This window comes from Etheostoma cragini, chromosome 2 (genome assembly GCF_013103735.1).
Source record: "Etheostoma cragini isolate CJK2018 chromosome 2, CSU_Ecrag_1.0, whole genome shotgun sequence".
Taxonomy (NCBI): Eukaryota; Metazoa; Chordata; class Actinopteri; order Perciformes; family Percidae; genus Etheostoma; species Etheostoma cragini.
Genome location: NC_048408.1, coordinates 15,206,938 through 15,225,023, shown reverse-complemented (window position 1 = coordinate 15,225,023; position 18,086 = coordinate 15,206,938). Strand labels below are relative to the sequence as shown.

Sequence of the window (18,086 nt, the reverse complement as noted above, 5' to 3'; positions counted from 1 at the left end):
TGTTTGGGTTAGTCGGACAAAACGGGACATTTGACAATCTCACCTTAAGTTTCAACATATTTCCCTATTTTTTGACATTTCATAGACCAAATGATTAATCAATTGAGAAAATAATCAGCAAATTGAGCAATAATGAAAATAATCATTGCATCCCCAAATATAACATACAGGGAAAATCACTAGATATGCATCAGTCTATAAACCCAATAACAGCCACCTGTTGCAACACAACAATGCAAATGAAATAACATGGCAAGACACCTGCTACACTAAGCAAGTAATAGAAACCTGCCAACAAAAACACTTAGGGGCAAAGAATAGCACTTCCACCATGAGAAAAAAACACCTGCTGTGGTACAACGTCCGCTAGATGTTAGCCCCTAATTTGTTGCAAGAATAACAGCCACCTGCTGATGGCTAACAATAGCCACCAGCTAAACCAGCAAGAGCCAAGAATCTATTCACTTGAACCCAATGCCTTTTACACAACAGTGAGTGAATGATACATGCCAACTGAAAGTCAACTCATCACCAACGTACACAGTAACATACAACACATTTATCATTGATACATAAAAAACAGAACAGCACAAGTATGTGCTTGGTAAAATCCCACCAGAGTTACACTGAGTGCCAGGAGGTGTTAGAGTGGATAGTAAGAACACAACTACCAGTTACCTCTAGCATAATCCGTCGTAAGATGGAAGGAATGCAAATGCACAATGATAAACACCTAACCAATATCAAAACAAACACACACACCAGCCATTCCTCTGCAATCATCAGCAAGACACAGGATAAGACAAACACATTTCTTTCCCCCTGACTTTCTACACCAATGCTTTCTTTGGTTTTAATACCTAGATTCACATCTCGCGGTAACCCAAAGTTCATACAACTGCTGATACATATGTACCTCTGTTTTTAAGCGTGACTTCCCGACCAACATTGAAAGCAGTGACCGTGACTTCAGTCCCCCCCAAGGCTAATACCAGTAATAATTTTTTTTGTGACCAAATGTTTTTAATTATAATACCATTAATAGTCAAATAAATGTATTTGCTCTGGTCTGAAGGAAAGAATTACTAGGTTGAATTAACACTACAGCATTGGCCCGGAATGAATTGACAGTGAATACACATCATTTACTTTCTCAAAAAAGTGAATTTAATGTTAAGTAACTCTTTTAGTAAAATAAGAACAAACAACTGTCAGTTGGTCTTACTTTCTGCCCTAATTTCAGATTTGAACCTCTAAATGACCTTCTGCATTGAGATATTTATCTTGGTACTTAATATACATTATCAAGGTTGTGTTTTAATAGGTCCACATACTACTCCTTGTTTTATCTCCTCTCATAAAATTACAGCAGTGCGTGAAGTTGCAATTTCTGTGTAGGTGTTACCTTTAAAACGAGTTGCGCAATGGCTTGCCAAAAAGATATATGTTGTTTGCCGTCCTGAGTAAACTTGCAAATTCCTTCTTGAATGATTTCAAGACAATTTCAAGGCAAAATGTGGAATTGCATATTTTAATGTTTTTTGTGTACATTTGCTTGGATTTAGGCATTTTTGAACAATGGGTTTGTTTGTTTGTTTTCAGTGTATGATCTGATTGTTATGTTTAGCCTTTGTCAACACTTATGCCTGATATCAGACACTTTTGTCAACTAGTTAATCTCCATTTACGTCTTCATCAACCACCTCTGTGGAGTGGACAGATTCAAAGGTCTGAACCTAGGCAACAACAATGTGTCAGAGAGGTATAGATTAAACTTGATCAGAAGTTTTGAGACTGTAGTTTGTGGTACTTTATTTCTTGTATTGTGTACAGTTCTGGTAATTCAGCCACCCCATGTTTAATCTAGAAAATCTGTCAGTGGTACAGTGTAATGGTCAACATTAAAGAAAGGATGAGACTTCACATTATAAAATTAGATTACACTCACGTAAAACGGAAACAAAGGTTATACATTTGCTCTGTGAACATTTTACAATAAAATTAAGACTCTACATACTACCTTTCCTGTAATTACAGCTGAGTAGTCTTTTTATATAATAACAATGCATAGTAATTATTCTGTTCTTGAATAATCTATTATACTATGTATGCTGTCATCTTGTAAAACACAACTGTTGTAATATTAAATCAAAACCTCAACCCTGGTTTTTCCTCACACATGCCTTGTGTTCACATCATTTAAAGGATTTGTATTGTCTAGCTAAAAAGATTAAGTGGGCATCCAAACACTTTAGGTTTAAAAGGACTCGACAGTCACTTCAACTATTAACCACTGAGAATCCCCTTCATGAAGTCATCATCTCTTTGGCCTCAATCAATCACCCCGCAGGCTTCCACTGTAAAAAGCCTCCTATTAGGCGCAGAGAAAGCGCTGTTTACCCAAGCTTAGTGAGTTACCTTGGGTTACTGCAGGAATGGAGGTTGTGGAAACAGTTGGCCACAGACTTTATGCCTCACACATCATTGAGCATGTTGCTCTGTGTCCCTTAAAGTAACAGTCACACAACTAAATGTAGCTTTTTTTGAGAAAGCGTAAGAGTTGTGACGTGCAGCAAGACAAAGCAATGTCAACAAGGAATTGCGAGAGATAATTCAAGAATGTGAGACATACTTTTCATCAAGGAATTCTGACATTTCCACAGGTTGCAATGTTTTGTTCTAAGTAGATAAGAGAGAACTGTTTTGCAATAGAAACATCCTGTTCGGAAAACATTTGATCGCAAGGAGGGATTGTGGGAAAGGTGCCCTTTGGTATGTGTAGTGTACTTTTCTGTATATTGTCACCGTGACCAACGTTTTGCAGTTTTGCTTATTTGTTTAAGTAAGAAAATGTATCTCTAAAAAAGAAAAAGAAACAAAGAAATAAACATCCTGTTTGGTATTTATGGTTATCCTATTATGCATCACTACATCATGAGATAAAGTGTCTAAAAGCATTTTTTTTTTTAACATTTCAATTCAAACTATTGTAAAGAGTGAGTCTGCTGTCTACCCGCCTTGTTCCCTTTGCCCTCATTGAAGGCAATAGCAAAGCAAGGCTGACAAAGAAATTAAGTGAGCAAGCAAGAGGTTTGAAGACGCATGTCTCACTTGAAGTGTGTGTCCCACTCGCTCCCCCCTGGCCTGGCTTTTTACCCCCAGACCTGCCTTTTGACCCCTTTGTTGGGGTGAAGGGGTCTAGATCTTTGGAACCAGCTAATTATAGAGTTTTAACGTCTGCTTGGCTAAGCCCTAAGAGCTGGAGGACATTCCTACAATTGGGGGATTCAACTGTCTGTGTGTGTGAGTGTCTGTGTGTGTGTGTGTGTGTGTGTGTGTGTGTGTGTCTGCGTGCGTGTGTGTGCCTTCTGTGTCCTGGTTGTGGTTTTTGTACCACTAAGAGAAAAAATTTTGTTTTATTGAAACATAAAAGTTGTTTAACAGTAGCTCTATGCTAAACTGAAAAACGATGCAAATGACACAAACCCGAAATCAAACTGATGTTTCGAGGTCTTAAAACCATCCAAATTGATCTGGAGGTCTAGTTTTATTGAAGTATATAATTCCCAATTTCTTTGGATCTCTCTTGGATAGTTTTAAGTTACCCTGTCACACATATAGACATTACTCTGTGGTAATGTCTAAAGTTTTACCATGGAGCCTGTAATATTTTTTTGTGGGGAACAATGCCTTTGTTACCTTGTTTCCAACCATTATAGTGTGGTATAGAAAGCCTGCTAACAACTAGCCAAACGAGAGCCTGGATATCAGCATCATTTACCCAGTGCAACTGGACTCATGAATAGTAATGAGCTCAGGCAACATGACGTCTGTCTGACCAGCTCTTGTAATTGGCCTGATTTCTCTGCTTATTGCTTTTCATTGGCTAGAGCTGACAGAGGAGGTAGCAGTTCATTTTCACATTCACAATATAACATAAACACATATGGACCTAACCTATTTAAAACCAAATGCAAGTAAAAACGGTTTTGTGTGGCAGGCACTTTAAAAAAACTGTAAATATTGCATAACATTCAGACTTTAAAAATGGAGACACACAAACCTTACCATATCACTTTAGATAAAATGAAAAAGCTTCTATCTTACCCCACTCTTAGGTTTTGCTCCAAGGGCTGTTGTAGGTCTAGAAGTAGAGGCAGCAGGAACGTGTAAATGTGGAGGGTTTTGTAATGCTTCTGGCACAGATCCTAAATCAAACTCCTGCACAGGTTAATGAAAAAATATGTAAGCATTACATTGTTGTGCAAAGAACTGAGTGTTCCTCAAATGTTTCAGTATTTCTTCAATGATGATCAACGCCATAGGTTTAATAAATGCAAAGCACATTACCCAGAGGGCAGATAAGAATACTGTAGTTGATGGAAGACATGAAAGAATAAATGAAGGTAATTTCTGAAACCACTGGGTGCAATACATTTATTTTATAGTGTTTTTTGAACTGCATTAGAAACTGCAGCTAAATCCAGCAAGGTAACATGCAGGTGTGTACCATGAGTTGTCTTCGATGGAGGGTTGGCGTGCTGTTCATAGAGGAGGTGGCACTGAGTGCATTCTCAATTTCCTGGTCCAACTGGTCAAGCTTCATCAGCAGCAACACCATTGAGTCCAGACGAGCATGCTCACGCTGAATAAAGAGACAAATCAAATAAATAAAAAATTACCTTAGCTCTGAGCTCATAAGTGTAGTAGAGACACTGAAGCCCAAATTGCTCCGGTGCCTTGCATAGCAGCTCTGCCCCCATCAGTGTGTGAGTGGATGAATGAGAGGAAAATTGTAAAGCGTCGGTAGAAAAGCACTACATAAAGATGGACAGGATGACATTTTTCTCCCTGGCTACAAGTCTTGCAGAGACCTTCCTCCAGAGAGCTGCAGGGGCTAGTCCACATCCAGCCTTAAAAGAGGGACTTCCGGCAAAATTAAATCAGTAATAAAGATCATTTCTATTTCTAGTTATCCAGTTCGGGCTACATTTTGTTGAGAAAGATCATGGAAAGCAGCTTTCTGGAGCTAAACACTAGTTGGCAAGACATACATTGTATAGCTTCATCAGCTTGTTGCCTGCCTGCTGATCTGTATGGCACGACAGTATTGCAAACTGAACCAAGTGGGCGGTGTATTATCAATATACAGTAGTTATATAGATCAAAATAGAGGATGCAGAGAAGTTGGCTTGGAAGACATCAGAATTAGCTTATCTCAACCCACCCCATAGTTGTTGGCTTTACTTTCCTCCAAGCCCTCCCAAGTGACCTATATCCGTAATAAATCATCATCTTATTAAAAATAACAACAAATATATCTTTTTATAACAGCTCAAAAGTAATGTAAAATTGACTCTTGATGCCGTGCATGCCAAAAGAATTGAGGAGCGCTATGCTCTTTCTTTCCTTTGTCCTTTCCCCTTCCTTTTCAACTGCTGCTGAACTCTTATCCTGCCACTTTAACCTTCTGCTCTTCTGTATCCTTCTCTGTTCTGCACTTTAAAATGGCTAGTCCTGGTTGTTTCCTCTGCTTTTATCTTGTTGGTATCATCTCTGGACAGTTTTAATCATCTGACTTCTTAACACGTATCCCTTAGTCCTCTAATCTGCAGTGTTCAATTATATATTCTAACGCTGTGATAACAAGTCTGACACTGACCTCAGGTGGTGTGTCTCCGGTAAGACAAGCTAAATAACATGCAATCCATCACACCTTCACACTCCACCTACCACTCTGTCCTTGTTTGCTATCCCTCAATCTTGTTTTGTTTGCTGCGATATAAACCCTTGTCTGAAGTTCAAAAACTTGTAAAATCCCTTTCTGAAGAACAGAGTACATGCTTCCATTTCATTCTGCCTGTCTTTTATCCTGGCTCCGGGTGTGGCTCTCTGTCTGAGCTTCTCTCCCGAGAGAAGAACCCCAAGAAATCACACGTCTGGCTCATAATTCCCAAACAAACCTTGTTACAATCTCCCCTAACAGACCTGTTAAAAGCTTTATGAGGGTGAGCTCATTGGTCACACAGCCACTGTGATTGTATGTTGGTGCAAGGGTCTAGAGGCATGTGAATGTGAGTCTGGTTTTCGTGCACTGTGCCTGTTCTTAGGTGGGAGACATTAGAGAGAAATCTTATCGTTTCATGTGGAACAAAGTAAGGCAGAAACATATTCTGTGAGCGGGCTAATGTGGCTTGTTCTTGTTTTGGTTATGTTTACAATGGGTGTATGCAGATGACAACATTCATATGAGCATTGACTAATGCTGATGTGTTTGAGGTTGACAGGTTTTACGGATCCTAGATAGAATCTGCATCTTGATAAACAAGCTGCAGCTTCAGCCTTGCGCATGGCTCCCTGCTCCATCCCTATTAACGTCTTATGACTTGTGCTTGCATTTATTTTCCAGTTATTGCCCAATTAGCCTGTCAAAAGCAGTTCCTGTTGTGTTTGCCGAGAGAGCAAATAGACATCGAGGGCCATGTGTGTCATGGAAATGTGTCTCACATTGATGCATTCATTGGCATTCCTAGCTAGTGGCAGTGAACATCACTACGTTCTGCCTCCTTGGCAAAGTATCACAATAAGGCATTGTATCATTGTAAAACAATGACTTCTTTACGAGGCCTCACTGAATGAACAAAAGCATCTGACCCGAAATGGCAATAACAACCACAAAACAGCAGAGTAAAAAACAAGTGCAGAGCAATATCAGGCGCCTCACAGAGGCAACATTTTTAGGGGGCATTCTGGTGGTTTGGGTGTTCTCAGAAGGTTTCTTTTCTCTCTTTCCCGTTTTTTGAGGTTTCTGTTACATTCCTCTTGGCTTCCTGTTTTGTGAGATGGGAGACAGTTCCCACACTGTTTGAACTCTTAGACCCCTTCTTCCACTTTCCTAGCTCTCTTTTTCAAACCCCCTCTTACACCCAGTGGCCTGCATCCCATTTCTCAGACCTGTCCATTAAACTGAGGTTCTTTTTCTCTGCTGAGGTAAACATGGTTTGCAGACAAATATGCTTCAAAATACGGCGCATACGCTCTGCTTAATGTAGGTAGGCCTATCTCATTTGTAAACAGTGACCAAAAGCATGGGCATTTGATTAATAAATAAAACTTAAGGTTTGGCCCTGAGTTAATTAAGCCTTGTTGTTACAACAAATAAACGCAGAAACAAAGCCCAATATGAGGTTCATCTGTCATCTGCCAATAATAAGCCATTATGCAAACCAGATGGGGTCATTTTACAAATTGAATCTGCAACAACAACATGATTCACTGGGGACATAATCATTTGTTTGTACAATATCTTATTAGAGATTTTTCCAGGATTCTGTTGCCGTTTTCCACTCACAGATCATAACATCAGCTCGTTTGTTTCCCTCATAATATTCAAGAGCTTCTTCTCACTTCTCTTTATGCTAAATGCAGTATATTAACTCCCTTGTGGTTCACAATGTTCATTTTTACTGTGTCACTTCTTTACTGTCCTCATTACATTTTCTTAGTATACTGGCATCATACAGTTTGTAAATAAACCCCTTGGTGAAAACCATGTGGTGCTGTCAAAGAGGAGGCAAGCTATTACCATATGGTGGATGAATTGCTTTGGCGCCTTCCAGTTTAATGGCTGATCTCCTTAACTTGAGTACCAGGAGCTAGCTTTTTCAGCTATTTAATCCAAAAGTTGAAAGTCATCCAGAGATTGAAAGTAGTGCCAGACTGTGATCTCACGTTTTTGGCAGCTGACTGAGTGACGTCAACATTGGTTATGACTGAGAGGGCCTGCAAATTTTCCATGCACACATAGAATTTATGTCAAAATAACAAAGTGATAATACATGTAAATATCTGGTTTTACCCAACTCACAGGATTGTTAGAAACACAGATACAACCAGAGTGTTGCCAACACTGCAACTTGTCGCATATGTTACTCACTCAGCATCATCGCTCATGCCACGCTTTCTATTAAAAGATTTTTATCTTATTCTACTTTGCAAAGGGGGCTGTGGTAGTGTGTATAAGAAACAACATGACACATGACATGACAGACACATTTTCTGTGTGTGAATACATACAGAGCTAATACATTGAAAATACATTAAAGCAAGTATAAAACCCAGTCTACAACTGAACTTGACCAAACGGTACCACCCGTCATAACCAGTGCAGCACATTGTCAAGTTATATAAATCCACATCCCACTCACTGACCAACAAGACACAGTGTAGCATAGTGTTCAAGATATTATATCACAGGAATGCATAAACCTCAGAAAATAACTGATTAACTTGTTAATTTTATACTAATATCTACAAGAATTTTCATATTAAACATTTTAAGAGTCGCTGTTCACTGGCTGGTGATCGTCTTCAGCTATCACAAGAATCAAACTTTCCACAATATGGTACTTGTCTAAACAACATGCCTGCTTTGCGCCCTGCATTGTAAATAATGGATTTCTTGTTGTCATTTCAAAAAGGCCAACACTGCAACTACTAACAGTGAATAAATGTTGTGTCTATTCTTGGGCCATTGCTTTGTTCAAATGAATCCAAATCCATGAACTGGTTATTATGTTTATGGCACTTTACTGTACCCAACAAGCACAGTCTAGCAAGCAGTGTATAAGTAGTATACAACATACAGTATTTTCTGGGGAAAGCAGTTTAAGCTTTTCACCCCAGAGATTACTTGAGCATCCAACCCTCTCTGTGTGATAGTCTCCATGCCCTTATAGGAACTTGTTTTGCAATGAGCGGTTGAGAAAGAGTAAAACATTTCACAGATCCCCCCACTCACAGATCTGTAAGCATGTGAGAGTGAAGTCATTGTTTTCCGAGCCGCTTGCCAGAGTGTGGGACAAAAATCATTTGTGGACTGTACTGTATATGCGTGTCACTTCATTTAAAAAACAGAACTTATTTCTGAGATTTTGAAGCGCAAGTATTGCGATTACTACACAGAAACAAAATTAATGATCCACTGCATTCCTTTTACATCTATATATAAATATAACCTTACCTTTCTCATGCGCACTTTGACCACATTGTCGTCTTTTTGATCTCCAGGTTCATTTGTTCCATCTAAAACTGGACTGGCAAGTTGTGTGTCACTGTAAATAACTGTGTGTGTGGCCTCATCTGGCTCCCCCATTCTAGAGACTGTGGCTCCTGGCCTCTGATGTTCCCTCTGACCATCTGCCACCTGAGGGACAGGTGACTCACTTAGGTAACAACCAGAAGCTTGGTTGCCATGGAGTCTTTCTGGTGAGAGCTCCTCGTTGACCTCTGTCGGGCATGGTGGCAGGCTTTCGCTGTGCTGATCAGTACATGCATGTTTATCCACCATATTGGAGTGCTGAACATGTGGATTTGGGGTGAAACCTGAGGCAATGTCCTTTTGAGGGTCCAGTACAGGGGTGTCATCTGGCTCAACGTGGCTAACTTCTGGGATAGTATCCAATATTAAACTGCTATTTTCCAACTGCTGGGCTATGGTTTGATCCTCACAACAAGCCAACTCTTTAGACACTGAGCTTTCATCAGTGTTTGCCATTGGTTGACTTACAGAGGCCGTCGTTTCCACATATTGGTCTGCACACTGAGAAATATTTGTCTGAATGGGGTTTCCTTTTGAATAACCAATTTCCAGTGTTTCAGATGAGTCATTGCTGTTAACTGTCATACAGCAACACTGATCTATGAAACGGATATCAGATGATGTGATTGGCCCATACCTGACTCCTGCTGCTTTCTTGCTGCCTTCTGCTAGTGCACTTTCCTCTCCCTGAGGCCGGTTCATCGCCTTCATTTCAACATTATGTTGCTGTTCCAACAATGTCTGGTGGGATATTTCACAACCATGAGCCTGATCCAATACTCCATAGCAGTCATGTTGATCTTGCTCTCCCCCTTGAATGTCTCTTGAGTGATGTTTAAGTTCTGTATTTTTATTTAGAGCTGAGAAATTTAGTCCATCCAGCTGGTCAGCAGAATCTGCGCTCCGTTTGTCAGTTACTCCTTTGTCCCATAGTTCGTCTACAACTAAAGTCACAGCTGGTTCCACAGTTTTGTTAGCCTGTGACATAACATCACCACTCTCCATCACATTAACCGAGCTGTGAAGCACACCAACAGGTAAGGTTACACTTGCATCAGCATGGCCAGAGGTGGAAATCTCATTTTCCTCTACATCTGGAAGGTCAGTTTGAGGTTCCAGTTCAGCAGCAGAGGACTGTTTGAGTGCAACCTCAAAGATTTCAGGAGGTTGGCTGTAACCCTCTGTATGGCTCTCCTTTGTTTCCTGATGATTTGGAAGTTTGCCAGGCTGTTCACCAGCAGATCCAGACATTGGAGGCCCATTGTTTGAAGAGATAGAGATGCATTGTTGCTCTTCACGTGAGATATGTGGACTTTTAAAGACATTATCGTCATTGCAGAGTTTGTGAATATGGCTACTCTCTGTGCCAACTTCACATTCACCATTGATAGTTTTCTCACTGTGACTTCTGCTATCAGTTGAACAAGAAATATTTTCCCTGGACATCTCACTGTCTGAGTTAAAGTGAAATTCTCCAGACTTCCCAATGTGGAGATGCTCTGATTCAGAGGCCCTTTGGGAAATATTAATGTGAATCGACTCATTAAGGCGATCACCTGACTCTTCCCGCAAACCCAGTGGGACCTTTCCATCACGTTCCATTGTCTTCAACTGCTCTGATCCAATATCATCATTCAAAACAGAACCTGTCACCTCGAGTGTCTGACAAAGGTCCTCTGTGGGCAGTTGGTGGCAGCCCTCTGGCATGGAGGCACACCTAGTCCGTCGACCTTGTTTGGAAGCCCCTGCTCCCATCCAAGGCCCCTCACTGTCAACCCCATGACAGCAGACCAGGTCCAGATCATCATAGCTGTACTGTAATCCTGAAGCATGAGTCACATGGTCCTCCCAACTTCTTTTCCGTATGGCTACTGGCATGGTGGACAGGCAACGCTATCCGATAGAGATGCTTATGACGGCAAGCAAAAATGGAGAACCAGATCTAGTGCAATTGAGAAGAGAAATGAGGATAAAGACAGTGTTTGCAAGTTATGAATGGACAGTACCTAAATATGCAGATGACAATATGGTAAACCATATTTCACTTTAAAGTATACTGCTATGGAGTATTGAGTGAAAGTACAAGAGGGGCGCAATTATAAGGCATTCACAATTCCATTGAAAGTATAAACTGCTAGATCTGTAGAAAAAAACAGACTTCCTAGTTATGCTAATCTAACACAGGATCTTTGCAACAAGAGCTATTTCAATTCTTACATTACAACATGCCAACTGCAACAGTTTTTTGCCTGAAGTGTTAAAACGCTTCCAGGAATAAAGCCAACAAAGCTGTCCGGATTCTAAAACATCAAGATTAATGTAGACGTCCCTTGTTTACTATTTAAAATCTTTGGTGAACTGTAACCAAACCAGTATATCAAATTTACACTGCAAACCTTGTGGCCGGGTTAGCTCAGTTGGTAGAGCAGGCGCACATATATAGAGGTTTACTCCTCAGCGGCTGTGGGTTCGACTCTGATGTGCAGCCCTTTGCTGCATTTCGTTTCCCCTCTCTCTCCCCTTTCATGTTTTCATCTGTCCTGTAAAATGAAAGGCCAAAAAATGCCCCCAAAACTTTTCTTTAAAAAAAATATTACACATTAACTTTAACTGTGTAAAGGGTGGTCTAAAATTGCAGGGTGTTGGTTAACCGACATACTGTACTTACCCATACACCTACAACAATTAAAATGATGCAACTAAAGGGAGCTAAAACTGAAAATGACAGTCAGGGTCCCTGAACAGCTCATTCTCCACACGCCAACATTATCATAATGCATTAACCAAACCAAATCTCCCCCCCTACCCCCCATTATTCTAGTTCAGAATGTACAGAAGTAAAGGAAGACAGGGATTCAAAAAGCAGGATGTACTCATTTCAAGATGGACATCTGCTATATTTATATATATATATATATATATATATACTGTATATATACATATATATATCATCACAATAGAAAAATAATAAATAAAATTGTACAGTAACTGAAAACTTGAGACTTATTTTCCAATTTCAATCCAATTTCTCTCAATACTCAATTTTTACACACATCTTTCTTGAGCATTACATTTTCTCTACTTTTTACCTTTGATTTCCTCAGGAGAAGCGCTAGATAATACTAAATGCCATCTGCACCCTCTGGCATGAATCTGCTCCTAGATATTAGTTTAGTAAGGGAGGTTAAAAGAAATGTCCCAAAGCAGTTGCTCTTTCTACTTGCCCTTGAAATGATAGCAAAACTGACACCTCATACATTTCAGATATTTTATGCCGGAGTAACAACTTTTAGCCTACTTCTTCTAAATTCTCCAATGATGACACAGATATTTACCATATGATCCAGTAGCTGTATATTCAGTGATTAAACACCCGGTGATAAGCCAAGAAATAGGTGATAGATCCAGTAATTGCTTCCACTACAGTTATCCAGAGATGTATCGCAAGTTGCCTTTTCATTCATCCACCGAAAGCAGTGCAAACTTGTTTGGGAAATATGAATCCATCTCTTTTCAAGTGACGTTTTATCCGTTTTATTTTGCAAGCAGTCCTTAGGCTAGGTTTCTGCAAGCCAATATCTGGACTCCAGTCAGTATCTGCGCTGTAAAACTGTCGGAAAGGCAGTGAAGCCCCCAAAGGCAGGCAGAAAGCCGGGGAGCAGTGAAAAGTCCAAAGACAACTTCCATCTTGATCACATTAGGGTTTTTGCTGACGCTGTATGCCAAAGAGTAGGGGTGGCGTAAGAGGGGCCGGGTTTTCTTTCCCCCACTCCTCCCCTGCTCTCCTCCGTTCTATCCCTCTTCTCATCAGGTCCCCTCCCTGCTGGTTTTGACAGGGAGTCTGAGTCACATCCTAGGAGCCCCATCCCCCGTCTCACAACTCAAGCAGTACACTATTCGCATTTATTCACTCCACCCTCCTCTAATGTACATTCTCTCCTCACTATTTTAGAAACTTCCTGTCCGCCTCTTCTCTCACAACCTGTCTCTATTCCTCTTCTTAGTGGATTTGTTTCTTGTTCTGCCTCAGCTTGCTATTTCACTAAGCTGGGCAAGGCTCCCACCAGTTGGTTTAGATTAGTAACAGACAGGATGCCTTCTAAGACCTCTGGCTACATGCCAAGAGAGATTGCTCTAATATTTTGGCAGTTATATTTTGAGCATGCTTTTTTTTAATTTGTCATCTTGTAACTCTACAAGCAGTCTTAACCAAAGACACTGGCACTAATGAAAAAAATAAACAAAAGGAAGATATCTTTACAGATAAGCTGTGAGAATGCATGTTTCCAAATATTCTGTAAGAATATATTATATAATTCCCTTTTAAAAAGTTGTATGACGGTGGGGAAAATGCTAAAGGTACTGTCAACCTCTTATCATTGTTTTATAGTAGACCTAAGTGAAGAAAAAACATTCAAAGGACCCAAATGCCAGTAATTAATTTCCTAATATAGTCATTTGTCAGAGGCACGGAGCAGAAAGAAAAGGCAAAGCCAAGGCTATTTACACTTGATGTCCCTGAGACAATTTAAGGCAAACGATAACCAGCTAATTTTGTCTTTGAAGTTTGATTGAAACAGGGGTTGCAAAACAATTTAAATAACCAATTACCATAACCAGTTACAAAAAATGTGTGCTATATGAATTCATAACATTCTAACAGCAGCTCCATCCAATGCTAAATAAAGTTATCACCTAATTTTACAAACTCAAGCTATGACCGAATGTATCAAGGAAATATTATCAGTGGGGTCTGTTGCACAAAAAGAGCAATGCATCAAAGCAAAAGGGACTTGCGAGCACAAGAGAAATGGAATGAAGCCCCCTCCAACCATCCCTGGAACCCTGGCCTTTAAGCTCTGGGTCATCCAGATGTGAGGTGAGGCTCTGGATGAGTCTTTTCTTAGGGGCATCGCTGGGAAACTGTACACTGCCGTCCATGTGGGTTCTTTAGGGACACAGATGGTCATACCCAAGGGGAAGGATCCAAGTTCAACAAGACTCCTCTGTAGCATGTCGGATGATGCTTTGTGGTTACGCTCAGCACAGTGTAACGAAATGCAGATCTTTTTGGTCACAGTAGCTTCCATGTGGATATAGCTGGTGATTGAAGTGCAGAGGCCGACACAGAGCATGACTCAGGCTATCTACTCATTACCTCATGTGGATATATCCAACACAGGCCTATAATTTAAAAGGCTAGGCCTCCCCTGTGACAATCCTACCATCCCAAGCAGCCACAGGGCAACTGGTCTATGTCACAATCTGATCCATCAGTGACACTGTACAAACACATGTTCAATCAACAACAAGTGTGACACTAGATGCCCAACAGCAATGTCTTTATATGTGTGTTTGCTTGTAAGCTGCAAGAGTACTAAAGCATTAAAATTGGAACATTCAAAAAAATGAACAAATCCAAGCCCTGGGACACCGTGGCCGCAGATGCACCACGGAAGCTTCATGAAACGGAGCTATTTGCATGCAATAATCTTTAGCTGCTACCCTATACATGCAGACAATAACAATGCTAACATGCTGATGTTTGTAAGATAAAACGTGTACCATGTTCACTATATAAGTTAAGCATGTTAACATGCTAACATTTGACTATTGCTACGCAAAACTGTTTGAGATAATATGAACCAAAATATTCAGTTTTGTGATATTTTGTGTGCAGTATATTTTTAAATCTGTGTACATGAATATGTATTCTATGGGAGAGTTATTTTACAATATGTGTTTGCCCTTTAACAGTCAACGCTACAGTCCATGTCAAAGAGGACATGCAAGAAGATTTACACTGGCATGCAGCATCATTGCTCACATGTTTAGAGCGGTCACATACGTGGTTAAGAAAGACCTATTCATGATTCACCATATAATCCCCCACTGTTCAACCCCTCTGCTTCTTAAGTGGAGCAGTGAGAGTCCAAAGGAAACAGCCTCACATTCCTCACTGATATGGTTTATTATTGGAAAAATAAGCCAGTCTAAATCATGGGCATTGAAGAACACAGTGTTTGCCCATGTAGGAAAAGGTAGGTGACTCTTGTGGAGAAAAAAAAAAAACCTGTCCCTCCCATGACTGAATTATTTTGAGACCTTGCATTTACAGAGATTGCTTTGAGAAGATTTTGTTTCACTCATTTTAAGGCTTCTTTGAATAACCATTTTATTACTCTACTTGCCCATCAGTTATGCAAAGTTGTGAAAACGGATCTTGGGTTAATTTACCCTAAAAAGAAAACTAAACTAAATGCCAGAATCTCATCTGAACATCTAGAAACCACATCAACAAACCCTACCAAGATCTGTGCAATCCCTTCCTGTCACTTGCTATGCCCTGTGGTTAACAACTTCTTTTCAAAAGCCTGGAGTCATGCTAGTTCAAATGACAGCGTTTCAGGCCTGCTTTTAAACTTCAGCAATTGCAATAATCTTGAATGAAACATCCCAATGCAGATGACTTAAAAGCATTTAGAAAGACAGCTGAGGCCTCCATTGCTGTCTAAATTAAAAAAATGGTCTTCAATCATCTGGATCTAAATGCGAGTAGTCACTGTTGAAGAAACCAAGGGGGCTTTGGCCGCTGATGGGGGGATATAGTGTGACTGTTACCGTGGGAAAAGGAAGTACAAGTTATTGAGGATACAGACCATAACAATCTCCAGACTAAAATAATCTATCTAATCTTCTTGTAAGAGGACCTGTGTGTGTGTGTGTGTGTGTGTGTGTGCGTGTGCGTGTGTGTGAGAGAGAGACAAGAAAAAATGTTATTTACTGTATATGTGCTTGTGTGACTGCAGTAGAGTGTTTGATTTGTCAAATCAATGATAAAGACTTGTGTCACCTGGGCCTTATATTTTTATGACTTGGGAAGAACAATATATCAGTAATCACATTGGTACCGACCAATGTTAATAATTTTTTTATACATCAGCATCGGTTGGATGAGCTAAACTGGTCAGATGTGAACAGCCGTGATTATTTCCGTCTAACCGCCGCTGTGTGTGTTTCAGTGCGCTGCTGGTGTGTGTGTGTGTGTGTGTGTGTGTGTGTGTTTTGGATAAGAAGAGTGTGCGATGGAGAGAGAGAGGGAGGTGTTTGTGTCAGTGAGTATGAACTTAGCAGTAAGGTGATAGCTGTGAGCGTGTTAGTGCAGTCTGTTCACAGTGTATCTGTCGGTGAATAAATGCTGCTACTCTTCAAGACGCGAGCCAAGTTCCTGTGTCTTGGTGCTACCTGCTGGTTAAAGTGAAGGAGTTTAGCCGGTACAGAGCTAGCTACTTTAGCTTAGACTGCATAACTTAAATTGGGAGGACCTTTAAGGTGGACCAGCTTTTCTCCTTTTAGGGACAAGCAGCTCCTCCTCCTGTTTTTCAAATATTTTGCAAATAAAAAAAGTTGTTTCTTTTCGCAGTATTTAAACACTTTTTCAGTATGTACAAAATATGATTATCATAAAAACTTGTTTTACACAGATCATATCGGTACCAATACAAAACGTTTGGCCAATTCCGACATTAACATTACTGTTATGGCTGATGACCCATCAGCCATAAAGGAAATGTTAATATCGGTATAAGCCAAACTTTTTGTATCGGTGCATCACTATTTATGACGACAGTGGAAAACACTGTCTCGCACACTGAGAAAGTCCCATTAGTGTCCTATGACTGTACACATCACATCAGCAAACATAATAGTGTAAATGCCAAACCACCAGCAACATTCACTGGGGAGAAACCTCATTGTCTGTTAAGGCTCCAATTATTTTGCCCATATCTTGTACATTCAAAACACACAATAACCCACACACCAATTTCCTGTTAATATTGAAGCGATTGGAATATCTAATTCTTGTGTTGCTGCTTTTAAACATTATGCACATTTGGATAGCCTACTTTTAATTTGCCTGAAAACAATATACCCATTATATACACAGGCTTAATGGAAAATAAGATACTAATATCCTGTACATGTAATGAGTCTTTAAACAAGACCTTGACCACACCACAAAATGGAGACTTGCATGTCCTGGAAAATCCCCCTTCTAAAAAACAGAGACCGTGACCTCATCCTGGACAAGTAAGCATAAACAAAAACTCCAACCAAGAAAGCTATCACATTTTAAGAACTCTTGCCTCTCTCTCTTGCTCCCTTGGGCTGTCTGTGCCTTATTCCAGACATCCTGGCTCTTTATTCTCCAGGAGACTCCGTTATCTTGTCTCTCTTCTTTTCTATGAATGGTATCTTTGAGTTTCTTGTCTTGTATATGATTTAGATGTGTACTCTCTCCTCTCGGGGGTCTTCATGTGAATCAAACGTCTAAGGGTAGATGGTGCCATATGTTGTAAATTTGTGACTTGAAATTTTGGGCTGTATAAAGAAAATTTCTGCTTCAAAATCAAACAGCTGTTATCACCTCAAGCAATTGGTTTGCAGATTCTCACAACCTGGAATTACATCCAACTAAAGACAAAAAAATATATTTCATAAAAGAGGGTATGTGAGTCAGGGATACATCGTGCAAGTAAATGCTGCCTATGTTCTGCTCAGACAATCTACCTGCAAACAGACAGTTAAGTATGGATCAAGACAGGGCTATTTGGTGACAACAGCTGGATTTAATGTGCATACTCAGACTCTAACAAATGCCCCATAAACCTAAAACCACCTGCACCTGAACGCACACAGCCATCCACATACTACATAATACTCATGTGTACATTAGCATTAAATGGGGCTAGTGTTTCACAGGCTGATCTTAAAAACACGCCACCATCTCGTATCCTTCCATTTGCTTACCCAGCAGATGTTTAACTTTGCTTTTTTTTTTAACCTTTTTTGTTACTGTAATATTGAAACTCAAACTCAGATTTGGGCTTATTTAAACACTCAAACTTCAAACTATAATGTGTTTTGTATGATGTTCCACATGAATGAGAAAGGAACACTAATTGATTTCAACGGCTCATTTTGG

At 40.1% G+C, this 18,086-nt stretch overlaps 1 protein-coding gene across 3 annotated transcripts in view; it reads right to left on the bottom strand.

The window, feature by feature from the left end:
- The window catches only part of dlc1 (DLC1 Rho GTPase activating protein), an 81,091-nt gene extending 70,050 nt beyond the window's left edge, over positions 1-11,041 (bottom strand). Inside the window, exons 1-3 of one of the 3 annotated variants that reach the window (XM_034898164.1) lie at positions 9,023-11,041; positions 4,511-4,645; positions 4,108-4,221 (exon numbers count right to left, since the gene is read on the bottom strand). In XM_034898164.1, coding sequence (XP_034754055.1) covers positions 4,108-4,221; positions 4,511-4,645; positions 9,023-10,978 — 2,205 coding nt within the window. In that variant the 5' untranslated portion in view covers positions 10,979-11,041. The remainder of the gene's footprint in view (positions 1-4,107; positions 4,222-4,510; positions 4,646-9,022) is intronic. The other 2 variants (XM_034898180.1, XM_034898171.1) reach the window with 2 other exon arrangements.
- Between the last annotated feature and the right edge of the window lie 7,045 nt (positions 11,042-18,086).